Below are 14,263 nucleotides of genomic sequence, written 5' to 3' on the forward strand. Positions count from 1 at the left end.
GTGCAAGCTGCTCAGTTCGACCGTCACCATTCAGCTGCAGGGGGATTGTTGCAGCGCTCTTATGGACTGCGCCTTAACTGAGCTTGTGTATAGTAGAAAAGCAAATCAGCCGTCTGAACGTGAAGTACGGGGGATAGGGCGGATGAAATAGTAGGAGTGCCTTCCTTAGACCAAAGATGAGCAGAACTAGGTGGGTAGCTAAGATCTCAGCAGGTCTCACATCACAGCAAAATCCTGTAAGGTGTGTGTACAACGTGTGTATATACACACACACACACATAGCTATAGAGCTGAATGACTAGGCCTAAAGAAAATATGCCGGTAAGTAACCCCTTCACTGCTAGACTTCCTGGGGTATTTCTTTGCTGGTAGTTGAAGGGGATGCTCCATTGAAATCAATGGAGCCCTTTGATATTGTAGGTAGGTGCTGCAGTACTGTCATGCCTCCGACCTACTCACGCAAGCACTGTGAATAAAAGGGCAGAAAGGCAAGAGTTGTGAAGTGCCAGGTTGGGATGGCTGGTTCCCCTCTGCCCTATACTGTATCTCTAGCCTGTTGAAAATTAGGAGAGCCTGGGCCAGACTGGTGGAAGTGAGCCCAGCTCCACTGAAGTCAAGGCCATTTAAATGGCTTATTGCCAATGGTGAGTTTGGCTCCCTCAGTTTATTCACAACAGTGCTTGGCTTCCCCACCCTACCTCAGCTCCCAGCCTGGCATGATGTGCTACTGAAACGAAGAGCCTTACTAATTGCTGCAAACTTTGAATACTTTTTTGCATTTAAAGCCTCAACTCCCACAAGTTTGGGAACCTCAAGTGCGATTTTGCTTTATAAACATAACACAGGCTTGCTCTAAACCGCTTCTTTTACCCACGTGTTGGTAACATTCCTCTGCATAATTTAGCATTTGGTGAGAAAGATACCATACTGTCTCCTTCCCCATCTGACTCTCTTTATCATCACTTCACAGAGGGTCTTAACGCAGAGTACGTGAAAGGAGAAAACACAGAAGCTGTTGTAACTGAAGAACCTCAAGGTGAGAGCTTTTTTTGGCATTGCTCTTAATCTTTCTGAATGCTGGCTTTCACAACTCTTGCTAAACATCAGTACATGCCTCCCATTGTAAGTGTCTCACATGTCAGCCAGGCCTTCCTTTCTCTATTAAGCAAGTCATAGCATTTAATATAACAGAAGACACTGCCACGTTCCATAAAACATCCACAGCAGTGCTTGCTCCCTTACTGCACTCACGAAAGAGATTTATAAATCCAGGGGCCTCAGAGCCTGATCCTGCAAACAATGGGCCTTAATACTTTGCCACAGTGCTTGTCAGCTATGGCTCTTAAAGTAGTTTACAAAAGGAAGGCATCATCCCTGTTTTAAAGATGGGAAAACGTAGGCACAGAAGTGAAAGGATTTTCCCAAGGCCATAGAGCACCTCCCTCCATTGACTCCTTTTATTTTGATACTTCAGTATGTTGTTGTATTTATGGTGATTCTTTCTTTCCCCCTCCAGTTAAATATTCAGCCCTAGAAACACAGTCAGCAGAGCCACTGCCACCACAAGACAATGCGAAGGTCTAAAGCATGGCCTTGGGCTGGAAGAGAATCAGTCAGCGACACACACACACACACGCTTGTAATTCAGCTTTTTATTTAATTTGGATCCAAGCTATTTAATGTGTATTTAGACTAGAAGTGGCTTCTTGTTGATATAGGCTGTAGGGCTAGAATGTCAGTGTCTTTTTATTTTTTTGTAAAGAGTTGTATGTTTACATCAAATTTAAAAATGTAGGATTGATTTCACATTGTGTACAAGACAACAAAAGGTGCTTCAGTAGCCTTCCAAGCGACAGTTAGGATTTTCACTTTTGGGACAAGTAGCTGGGATAATGTCTTTTTCAAAGAGTGCCAGAGTGTACAGGTGTGAGGACGATGAAGTGCCTGTAAAATAACAATCCAAAGCAAACCATGCGAGAACCTTTGTAAATCACTTCCAGCCAATTTCTGCTATCAGCTAGGCACATGCAGTGTCAGCAATGAAAATTGTGTGTGCAGCTGAGGGTAGATTTTACTCCTTAGAGTAGCTACACCTAAAAATAAAGTGCCTGTGGGTAGATCCTCATTTAGGGGCCCTGCCAGGGGGGGTAACAAATGCCTCTGCTCATTGGAGTCATGGAGTTGAGAGTGCACATCATCTCAAAGTACTAGGCTTCTACCCACCTTTAAGGACCTGATGTTGATACCAGATAACAGTACAGATAATTGCGGTATGGGATTTTGGCAGGTAACACTGCCATACATGGTTGTGTCTGAGATCGGCATTGAGCCTCGAGTTCCAGGGTTTGGCTATGACAACACAAACTTCTGCATAGTCGCTGAGATTAACTGAAAACTGTGCACACTTGTATGGATTTAGGGACAGGTTCAGATCTCATTAACACCGGAGCCACTTGAATTCAGAGAGAGCGAAGTTAAAACTGATTGAGTTTTTTTTTAAAAAGATCAGGTAATTAACCTGTGAAACTCTGCCACAAGATAGCCATTAAAAGCTTAGCAGAATTAAAAAACCCAACTATTTATTATGGCTGATGAGCACATCCATAGTTATTTTACCCAGGGGGAAAGGGGGATATAAAGCCTCATGCTTCAGGGCATAAGCTAACCTCCGAGAATGGTTAGGAAGAAACTGCCACTGACGGGGTAGTTATGTAGAATTATCCTGTGGGGTTTCTTACACCTTCCTCTGAAGCATTGGATGCTGGCCACTAACAGGACACTGTACTCTAGCTGAAGCAGTGCTCTGCTCTGTGGTCCTGTTTAACTGAAGTGTAACTGAGATTGATTCTGGCCTCTGGTATCTTGACTATCACTTGTTACAACTTCTTTTTTTCTTTATGCTCCTTGCATGTGGACACTGTTACATGCCAATACATTTTTCAAAATTAGCTGAATTAGGAAAAGGAGGCTTTGAAACAAAGGAAAACTCTTCACATTCTCAAGTGAAAAAGGTACAAAGTGTTTATAGAATCAGGACATGCGTACATTTTGTAATGTTTTGCAAAACTCCCCATTATGTGAATGGGAAGCAGCAGCTGAGTAAGAGTGTCTAGTTTTCAGTTTGATGTACAAACTCAGTTTTCATGAAGGGATTTACATGGGGCCTTGCCTGTAGGTATTTGTATAAGCCTAGGGACATTTTTGTGTAACAATCTAATTTAAAGGAAATTACCTAGTAGCATTGTAAATGTTTTGCAGCAGCTGTACAATTCCTTATGCTCTGTTTTTTTTGACACATGCATATCAAAAGCCTTATAATAGCTTTACAGGCAGAAATGTATTGTTTTATAAATGTGTTTGTATTACAAAACAAAATGTAATAAGCGGTTTCCAAAGTTCTCATTTAACTATTGGCTTCTATGGAAAAATAGACAAGGAATACAGCATTCAAGTTTGCTTAGGTACTCTAGAGTAGTTTTATGATGGAGGAAATGTGGTTTGTAGAATTTCGAAGAGCACATAAAGAAACCCAGACACTAACGAAGCCACAAAGCTGAATTCATATGACTGTATATTTCCAAATAGTGTAGTTTCTTTCTTTCTTAGCCAAACATGTTTGAAAGCTGTAGTATAAAAGCATTTTTAGATAATATTAGAAATAAATGTTACTATAGGGCACTGGTACAACACCAGGAGCCATTTTCTTGGGTAGATCAAGTGAACATAATTCCATATTTCATTTTTACTGATGAAAGAAAGTGGTTTGATGAGTATAGATTGTCATATTTTGTTGCATTTCTATTACTGCTCTGTACATTCCCTGTTTGTGTCTACTGTACAGTGGACTGACGTATTCAAGATTGCTTACTTTAGGAGAGACCACTTAACCCTTGCAGGGAAAGTGTTTAAAAACTAGAACATCTGAGACCTGTTAATAATTCACAGATAGAGCAATTTTCTATTTTAAAGTAGTTTCTCTGAGAAGAATACCAGATTTGAGAACTCAGAAGTAGATTGCACAGAAGCTGCTTTTTCCCCCACAGCCTTTTCTATGATTCTGGTAAACAGTTATGCCTTAATGTATCAGAAAAAGTACGTATATGCACGGCCGAACTCCTGTTCCAAGTTTACAATAGCATAATTTGGGGTCTAGGAGAAGGAGGGCTTTAAAGAGGAGACTACCGCCTGATGTTACATTAAAAAAAGGTAAGCCTTAGCCCCAGGCCTATCTTCAAAAAGGTTAGCAAATTGGACAAAAAATCCAAACAAATCTAGGACCCTTATGATGTACTAGATATCAAAGTAAAGAACAATCGCTCTATTTTTTGTTGCATTCTTTCCCCCAATCCTTCATCTCTGGCTTGTCTGTTCAATCTCTGGAGGGGCAGCCACCATTTGTACAGCACCTTGAATAATTTTTATTTGTCACTTCCCAGTACGATGCAAGTTATATTTTACTTTATACTCCAGGGGAATTTGATAGAGCTGTTCCTTCCCTCCTAAAGACCTTCATGATTAAAAACAGGTGACAACTTAAAAAAAAAGCCCTGCACTGAAACGCTGCAAACATGATCTCAGCCACATTCCCCTTTAAAGTATCTGGAGAAAAATATTTGCAAGTCGAAAGTGGTAGGATACAGGGAAAGTGTGACATGGCTCAATGCTAAGTGAAATTATTTAATTTTCTTTTAGTCCAAAATATAGCTGAGGCCCTGCTAGAAGGTTACATAGTGCCTGGGCTGTGGCCACGTGCTCACCCCACCCTGCTTTTGTAGGTTAACTGAGTCCACTTCTAATTAGAGAAAAGTCCAATAGTTTTCTGTACATACATGAAACGGATCCTTGACAAGAAGCCCTCTCTAGTCACATAAAGCTTTGGGTTTGTTACTGTATTAGTGATGTGCATTTTCTTTTGGTAAAGTTGTAATTCTCCTTTCAAGCCCGAGAATTGTGACATTCGGTTTTGACTTGACACTTTTTACGACTCCTTCGGACGCTCTATTAAAATCCCCCATTTTCATGTAACCCAATAGTACATATTCTTAATGACTTATTTTGTTGTGGTAAAAGTGGAATTAGTCCATGAGAAAAAACATTTAAAATTAAGAAAACATTAAGAATTGAAGTGGAAAGACAGTCTCGGCTGTTAAAAATTGCTTCTGTGACAAATGATGTTCAGAAACAATATGGATGAAATTAGATAAAGAGTAAATTATTTCTTTGAATGAAATCTTCATTTAAAAAGCAAGGCATACAGTTTACTAAGGCAGAATTGATCTGTACCAAATGAAATTTGTGTATTATGCTGTGAAAAGGCAGACTCATTTTGCTAAAGTACATATAAGGCTTACAGGGAAAATCAGAATTTGATTGCTGAACTACCATTGGAAAACTATGAATAAAACAGACTACTCATACAGTGACATTTTAGTACTGTGTGTTTTGTTCGTGTGTTTGACAAAAATAGGAAAAAGGTGGAAAAGTATTTTTATTTTATACATACACACACAGACAGATTCCTGCATAAAAGCCCTACTAAAGCTACTTCAACTTTAGTTCAGGATTTTTTTCACACTAAGAACAGTGTTGATTGTCCGAGAAAAACATTACCTTGAAAATTTGCAATTAAGGATAAAATTGACGAGTATGGAAAAGCACTGGTAAAGTCACGCTAACAACCTCAACTCTGCCCCATCTCGTTCTGCTGGTCAACTCAGTGTAGCCAGTCTGGAATCCAGAGTTTTCCTGAAGAACAAAGAATTCTGGCATACATGACTTTGGATTTGTACCTCCATGTCTCATATGTGAAATTCCCCTGCAATGGCGATTTCTAAACTTAAATTTTTTGGCCCCAGATACGGTGACTCAGCATATCACCATTTTCACATTTGACACTACTTGCTGTGAGTAATTTTTGATATAGAATAGTAGAAGCCCATTCTCCCTAACAAATGCAGGTGATTAGATGGGCAGGAGAATTCTGGCGCAGTCATAATACTTACTTTGGTTTAAAGGTGACACGTACAAAAATGGGGGTGCACCCTTTTCTGCCTTTTAGAATTTGTATATAAAAGTTGGTGTGTACAAATATGCTGAATTTCACATCTTGCCTTACCTGTTCTGCTGGATGTCTTAGTTGTGGACTGGGAAAGCTCTTAGCCCTTATTTTCACCTAGGAATGCCAGTCATTCTGGCTTTATTAAATCCATGCGAAAGACTGAATAGCTTTTTTATAAAACATAAATAAATAAAAAGGAAGCAAATATAAACATTTATCATATCAGCCTTAATTCCTTGACTGGGAGATAGGGTATAGCTGCGGGGGAGGAGGGCTGTGGGAACAGTTGGAGAAGACTATATTTATCAGTTTAGTAAAAATGAAAGGGTGTTTAATTCTGTTTAAAAAACAAAACTTAACCAACAAGGGGGAAAAAAGGTTTCACAAAGTGTCGTTCAGCTCTGAAATGTGACTTCTGTATTGCCCTGACACCTTAAAAAATTTGGTTTCAGAGTAGCAGCCGCGTTAGTCTGTATTTGCGAAAAGCAAAGGAGGACTTGTGGCACCTTCGAGACTAACCAATTTGTTTGAGCATGAGCTTGCGTGAGCTACAGCTCACTTCATCACATCATGCATCCGATGAAGTGAGCTGTAGCTCACGCAAGCTTATGCTCAAACAAAGTGGTTAGTCTCGAAGGTGCCACAAGTCCTCCTTTTCTTAAAAAATTTGGTGAGTTTAGATTTAACTACCTAGCAGTGCTTCAGACCCATTCTGGGATTTCCTGAGACGTGGTTCCCGACTCGTACGTCATCATTTGCAATAAAAGATTCTGCTGGTCAAATCTGCCAGCCTATGCCTGTACACACTTCCTTTGTCTTCAGTAGATTTGTCCTGGTGTAACAGAGGACAGATTTTGATCCAGCTACTGGAACACAGTTTACAATTCCATTGAAGATGCACCAGTCAGAACTGAACCTTGCTCCCTCTCACAGAATGGCGTTGGCTCTACTGTGTTAACAGGAGTAAAAAGTAATAATGAATTTGGTCACTTAGAAGGATAAGATGCTGAATGCTCACAAAGGGAGCAGAGCTGAGAGATCATTTCACTTTGTCACTTTCCAGAGCAAAACCACACTTTGACCAACAGAAATACAAAAAAGCCTCAGTTTGAAAACTACTGAGTTAAGTGTCTACATAAAGTCAATTTTGCTTATTACTCCTATTGTATCAGGAGGATCCCTCATGTTATCCTTGCGATGACAGGGTCACTTGGGTATGTTGAAACCTGTGGCACATACAGACTATTTGTAAGAATGAGTGACACTTTTCTGTATAAAAATGAATCCATACATTGTAGCTGTGAGCATATAATGTTTAATATCTGAAAGTGCTACAGTTATTCCAACTATCCCTTTTACAGTTATTATGGAGCACAATCTTTCATGATCACTAGCTCCAATAAAGAGAAAATTTCAAATTACTTTCTTTAGGTTTCATTTTAGAAACAGCATGCTCTATTTCAGTAGACGGTTAAAACGCCAGGCTAAATTTGAAGTACCAAGGAGTTTAAATTCACAACTCAACATATTTTGACTGTATAAAATTCACTGATGGTATATTGTTTTATAGTGTTGTTTTTATATAAAAACCATCTTCCATCTTAATGATCTCTTATGAAAGGCCCGATTTAGATTAACAGATGTGGCATCTTGGTCCTTCTCGAACCATTCTGCTTCAGGTGTATAAACTATTATAAAAATTTTTCCATCACAAATGAACAGGACACATTGCAACATCATACACTGTGTATAATGAACTGAGAAGACTGGACACAGAACTTCTATCAACACAGCTCACATTTGCAAAAGAAGTACTCACCAGTTTGTGTTACACATGGCATCGTTACGTACAGAAGTGCACAGAACTGGGGAAAAGGAGTGTGGCACAACGGCATATTTAGTACAATGACCACTGCACAGCCAAGCTAATTGCTGGTGCCTCCTTGTGGTGCATGTTCAGTGCAGACACTCTGTAGGGAAGGTTTCAGAGTAACAGCCGTGTTAGTCTGTATCCACAAAAAGAAAAGGAGGACTTGTGGCACCTTAGAGACTAGCACATTTATTTGAGCATAAGCTTTCGTGAGCTACAGCCACTGAATGCATCCGAGTCGTCCTTTTCTTTCTGTAGGGAAGGGATCCCATCATCAGATAAAATGGACTGGTACAGGATTTAGAGTGGAAACTGTGAGGGTAGGGAGGTTAGGGCTCCGATGATTAGAATAGCAGGGACTTAACCCCCTGCTCCTTTATAGCCCCCTCCCCACCTAATTCGAGGCAGGGGTACTGATGTCCCAGGGTATAGGCAGGGTGCCTTAAACTGAGCGGCTAGCAGGTTGGCTAGGGACCTGGATGGATAAAGGGGGAGGGCTGCCAGCAGCCCTTCCCTCACCTCCCGGTTGTGTGTAAACAAGTATGGAATTACCTGCACTGTACAATTTTATCTGCCAGGTACTCCTGGACAGTGAGGAATAAAGTTGCAGCCTAAACCACATCCAGGGTCTCTTGTCCTCCTTCCAGCAGAGCTGGACAATGGCTATCCACTAACAACTACAACTAGTGCATAGAACCAATCGATTCTTCAGAAACAGGGTTAATTCCTCCCAGCAGCACTTGAATCATACAGTTCAAGACCAGCAAGTGAAGTCACGATATCTTGACTACTCAAAGGAGGAGCTTGGGATTCTTGTGAAACGTTGGTCAAGTAGGAAGGAAAAAATAAAGGGGAATTTCAAGCACGTTTTACTTCCACGCCTGCTGAGAAAGCAGCTGCAGAATTGTTTTTTAAAAGGCTTCATGTCACTAATGGCGTTGATCAGACGGTTCTGAAACAACAATGGTTTTTTTTTGGGGGGGGGGGGGGAATTGGAAAAAAATGAGAAATAAGGATTTTATATACAATATGGATAAATGATTGAAAACAGAAAATGTTGGCAGCATTTAAAAAAAAAAAACCCAACCGAACAGGCTTTATTATTTCAAGGAAACCAATTAAGATCCTATTATTTAAAAACATCAAAGTTGTAACAGTTTATATCTTCCAAAACATTTGGAAAGGCTGGATCAATTTTCTGAACCCATAACATGCAAATCAAGTGTATGCATGTTTAACATCACATATGCATGTACATAAATTGGATTTTGTGTGTATACATTTAACAGGACACACTTAAAATATGTGGAACTATACAGACTATACAATTTACACGGTTCGATGTTCTAATCCAAATTGTAACCACTTGCTAGAAAACAAGTTACCGAGTACAAGACAGACCTGATTAAGCTTACCCCTTATTGATGAGGGTAAAACAGGACAATAAACGGTCAAAAGATTTATTTAAACTTGTAAAAAAAGGCATTAAAAAATTAAAATCCATGCTTTACCAAATATATTACATCATACAAGTACCAGTAGGTGTGTATTAATTGGCAAATCCTGTTTACCTTCATTACCATCCATTCTTAATGGCATAATTACTCAAAATGTAAAATTGGCTGCACTGAAAAATACTTAATTTAAAATCTGTTTCAAAGTGCATTACTTATATATGTCCCCAAGAATATTAGCAGTTGCGCTAGATAAAAATAATGTACTGCATTAAATAAAGAGCTCCCATTCAGTAAATTTCTCTCCATGTTGATTCAGCACAAACATTACATGGCATTTCATTTGGGTTTCTCAACCAGCCTCTGTACCCAAGGCAGCAAAAAGCATCTTACATTATCTGACTGACAGATGGGTTCCTTTTTAAGATGGTTAAATTGTTGGTTGCTCAAAATAAAGTTAATTTTACAATTGATGATTTAGCAAGAGATGTCAAAACACATACGGGAACTGCCAACTTTAGAAAATACCATCACAACTACTGAAGCTCTTTTTGGCCTCATCATAACAGAAACAGACACAAAGAGTAAGGCATGTAGATTGATAGCAATTATAAGTCACTCACAATCCTTGGGAGACAGGGAAAATATTCCACCCGCCTCAAAGCATATATACGCTGATCATCTGACAGGAATGGTTTTACATGGCTGTTGCACATCAGACAGAAGTGCGCACCGGTGAGGCTGAGTGAGAAGATGACGACCCTCTAGCTGATGATGAAGAAATGGATCGTGTAGCAGCTTCACGCTGCAAGTCTTCCACCTTCTTCTGAAGCTCAGCTCTGATGGCAAGTAGCTCCTTAAGATTCTGATGAATTGGCATCTGGTGGTTTAACAGAAGAGACCTATTTTTATTATAATAATTACTTAATTTCTCAGTTAATAATACATCTGCTATTTTCTTCTATTGTGACATAAGAAACCCCAAGCTGCTTAAAATTTCATTACATCTCAATATTTGGAGTGACTATTTCTTTATTTAACATTTCAAATGATAAATACTCTAGTCAACTTCCCCTCTCTCCCCAGTCAATCATGACTGAGTTTGTAGGGGCCCTATTCAGGAGGCTGTACACATTTATTGAAGGGATACCCAAAGACAAGGGCGGGGGGGAAGTAAAGGATGACTAAGGAAAAGCAAGTTACTTTGATACCGTACTTTTAATCAATTTTACCAATATTACTGTCAATTAATGTATGAAATGCCTTCACCAGGAGTCTCTCTTCTCCGGTGATATGAATTTGAAAAAAAAAAAAAAATAAAAAGTAAATAAATGAAAAGCATTTTGCACCAGAATACAAACACTGGTCCACAAATCAATACCAAAGATGGAATTTACAAAAAGAGAGGCCATATCCCTCAAAGTTGCCCCATAGTGCTTTGCACACATGAGTGACTGGCTGTAGTCTGAGAAGGTCCTGTCCCTCTCAGGACCTCCAGATTTCAGGGAAGTTGATCACACAAGGCCTTTTTTTAATGTGTTGCTCCAGAGAACAGCCAGCTTAGTGTTTTCCTTGGCTCCATTCAAAGAAATTGGATCCTTTGCCAATGGAACATATTTCCATGGTTTTGTACAGGGCAGCTTTACAAGCATTCGACGCCTCTCAGCCTGGGATTTAGCATCAGTCATCATCACAGAGGTAGAAAAAAGGCTTTTGTCTGTGCAGGCCTCCCAGATTCATGCACTGAGAAGCCTTTCACAGAAGCAGGTTCAGGAGTGGTGTCTTTTGCCCTTTCAGTGGCCTCTGAAGGGAACCTTGAAGACATCGCTGTCTTTGGCGGAGTGATTTTCTTAGAGTTATGAAAGGCATTGTTTCATGTCTGTTTGAAGCAGTGGAACACAGCTGGTCAAGAGGAACACTCCTTTAACCCCATTTTTCTCACTAGATCTGCTGCCCTAGACAAAGCCCAGGGTGATCTTCCAAAGTGCGACAACGATAATGAAACAGCCGGAAAATGCCAAAACTTCAGACTTAGTCTACACTGTACTTTACCAAGCTGTGAACTATTTACAACTATCTAGAGTAAGGAAGACAGATATTCTGTAAGTGCTGTCAGAAGAACAGAGGGGAACTCTAGGGCTGTTAGAAGTAATAGGGTAGCCTAGACCTATGAAACGTTTGGCTCGAGAGAACGGCATTCATCCCTGACTGCTAGTTACTGCTCAAAAAGGATTCCAGAGCTACAGGGTTAAGCATGAAACTCCTAGAGCTGGGCTGTGTCCAGGAAAGAGGAAGTTTGCTCATGCCACTTCTGATACCCTGGAAGTCACTAGGTCAGCATCCTCCACTCACATGTACATGCGGATATCAACTGCAACATAAAGAGGAAAAGGAGTACTTGTGGCACCTTAGAGACTAACCAATTTATTTGAGCATGAGCTTTCGTGAGCTACAGCTCACTTCATCGGATGTCAACCTAAACCTGTCAACATAAAGAGGGTGTCTTCACAAACCTTCAACAAGGCAGACAGTCACTGCACACTACCGGTTTCTTGACCTGGCATATTAGAAATACATTTATAACAATTAACTTCCACAGCCAAGTAACACTGAGATGCTGTACCACAGCATGTAGATTGGAACTCAATTTAATGGACAGCAAGAATATTTTTCTAGTGGCCACTACGTTTTTCAATAAGAAAAAACCTGCTGTTCTACCAGAGTTCATCCTTGTGGATACTCTTCCTACACTAGAGCTCCGGTCCATAAGAGAATGATTTAGCTGTTGTGTTGCACTGGGCCCTAGGTCACAGGGGCTTTGCACGCCCGGTTTCTGAACAGCATAATCATGGACCATTGTAATGTGCAACATCTTTCTTTTACAGACTTGAACACCTTGTCACATATATCACCTAGGTGTCCCACTGAACAAGCCAGAATCATGAAAAGCAGTTTCAGACAACAGACTTCGTAGAACCTTGCTACAGATCTGTGCAGGACACACTGCGTGAACATTGCTGAATACAGACATTATGTATAGCATTTAAAAGGGAGGATGCTGGCTGTATTACTTTTCTGTGCTCCCCAACACCTAAACTAGGAAAGAACACCTTACAATCTCATGCACAGTTTCCTGTCCCTTCCATGCTTCAATCTGAAAGGATGGTATATTAATAAATTACGTAAAAGTCACAATAATGAAGTCTACAAAACTTAAAACACATCACTTAAGGCACCGTATATTCACATTATACACAAAAAAATATGGACAAAGAACATGGTTACGAAGTCAAGCATTCAAAAGTTAGGTAATGCCAGGATTAAAGTTTTCTGTGCAACTGTACTGTGGCCCCCTCGCATATGCAGTATGATACAGTCTTTAATTACATTACCACAGACTGTTCCCCACCAATATTTTCCTGCCTCATTCACTGCACAGAAGGGATGGTGCTCCAGTAATGGGCAGAAGAGGTTACTCACTTTGTGCAGTAACTGCAGGTCTTAGAAATGTGTCTCCCTAGGCACACATGTGCCTCTCAAGCCCTTGATTGGAGATTTTCAGTTAGCAGTGTCCATTCAGCCCATGCATACACCCCAGGCCTCCGCATGCCAGACACAAAGACTTTATAGGGGTGCGCGGGTGAACTGCCCTCAGTTCCATCTCCTGCCAAACGTCCCCTAGCAGAGAGGAAGGAGGGCAGGTCGTGGAGCACCCATAGGAGGACACATCTCGAAGAACCATAGTTACTGCACAAGGTGACTACCACTTCTTTGAGCAGTGTCCCTTTGGATGCTCCACCTCAGGTGACTTCTAAGCAGAATCCACAGATGGAGGAGGGAGTTTCGAAATTGAGACCAGAACTGAAGATACCACTGCAGAAACAAGTGTTGCATTGGATCTGGCAGCATAAATCAGGGTGTGATGTTTTGAAAACATACATATTGAAGCCCAGATAGCAGCCCTACACAGCTCAGATACGGGCACATACTTAAGTAATGCTGTAGATGTTGCCTATGATTTGGTTGAATGTGCTATCACCTTTGGGGGGTGGGGAGGATGAACGCTTGCATCCACATAACAAGTGATAATACATCCAGATATCCATCTCAATAGTCTCTGAGCAGAGATCAAGGACAACTTGGATCTATCTGTGAAGGAAATGAAGCACTTAGGTGACTTTCTCAATACTAGGTAGAAGTCCAGTGCTCTTCTAAAATATAGGGCATGAAAACTGGAAAATGAATACATGGAGGTGGAAAAAATGAAGGTGGAATTCCGACAGACCCTTAGGTAGGGATTCACTGTGTGGAGGTAAAGACACTGTCCTTGAAGAATAACATAAAGGGGGAGATCTGCCATCAAGGCATCCATTTCTTCAACCCTACAAGCCAACGTGATGGCTACTAAAAAGAATGTCTTCATATATAAATGGAGCAGAAGACAGACTGCCATTGGTTCAAATGGAGGTCACGTAAAGAAACTGAGTACCAACCTGAGGTGCCAGATTGGGGTAGGGTCCCTAATGTGGAGGGTAGAGATTCTCCAAACCCTTAAATAAACCCAATTGATACCAGGTGAGCAAAAATGGAGGATCCTTTTACAAGAAGAAGGAAGGTTGATATTGTGGCCAAAAGGAGCTTAACTGAACTGAGACCCCTGATGTCTTCAGAACCAACAGATAATCCAAGATAACTGAGAGTAGTGTAAGGATAAGGCCTTTGTCTGCAGCCAGATTAAAAGAGCACCCAAGCAGCAGCCATTAGCTGAAAAACAAGAAGTCACATCCTCACATTCATCTAAATTACATTAAACCAGGCTGTTAAGAAGGAGACCCCATCCTAATGGCACCCACTATCACCAGATAAAGAAACAGATCTTAA

General features: G+C 40.5%; 2 protein-coding genes across 12 annotated transcripts in view; one reads left to right on the forward strand and one right to left on the reverse strand.

The window, feature by feature from the left end:
- The window catches only part of CD99L2 (CD99 molecule like 2), an 85,988-nt gene extending 80,565 nt beyond the window's left edge, over positions 1–5,423 (forward strand). For all 3 annotated transcript variants that reach the window (XM_073358348.2, XM_073358346.2, XM_073358347.2), the window contains 2 exons: positions 971–1,036; positions 1,517–5,423. In XM_073358348.2, coding sequence (XP_073214449.2) covers positions 971–1,036; positions 1,517–1,584 — 134 coding nt within the window. In that variant the 3' untranslated portion in view covers positions 1,585–5,423. The remainder of the gene's footprint in view (positions 1–970; positions 1,037–1,516) is intronic.
- A 1,934-nt stretch (positions 5,424–7,357) lies between these two features.
- Positions 7,358–14,263, reverse strand: part of MTMR1 (myotubularin related protein 1) — a 52,887-nt gene continuing 45,981 nt past the window's right edge. For 8 of the 9 annotated variants that reach the window (XM_073358356.2, XM_073358354.2, XM_073358352.2 and 5 more), the window contains one exon: positions 7,358–10,262. In XM_073358356.2, coding sequence (XP_073214457.1) covers positions 10,098–10,262 — 165 coding nt within the window. In that variant the 3' untranslated portion in view covers positions 7,358–10,097. Of the gene's footprint in view, positions 10,285–14,263 lie in introns of all 9 variants that reach the window. The other variant, XM_073358358.1, reaches the window with a different exon arrangement.

Source organism: Lepidochelys kempii, chromosome 9, assembly GCF_965140285.1.
Source record: "Lepidochelys kempii isolate rLepKem1 chromosome 9, rLepKem1.hap1, whole genome shotgun sequence".
Taxonomy (NCBI): Eukaryota; Metazoa; Chordata; order Testudines; family Cheloniidae; genus Lepidochelys; species Lepidochelys kempii.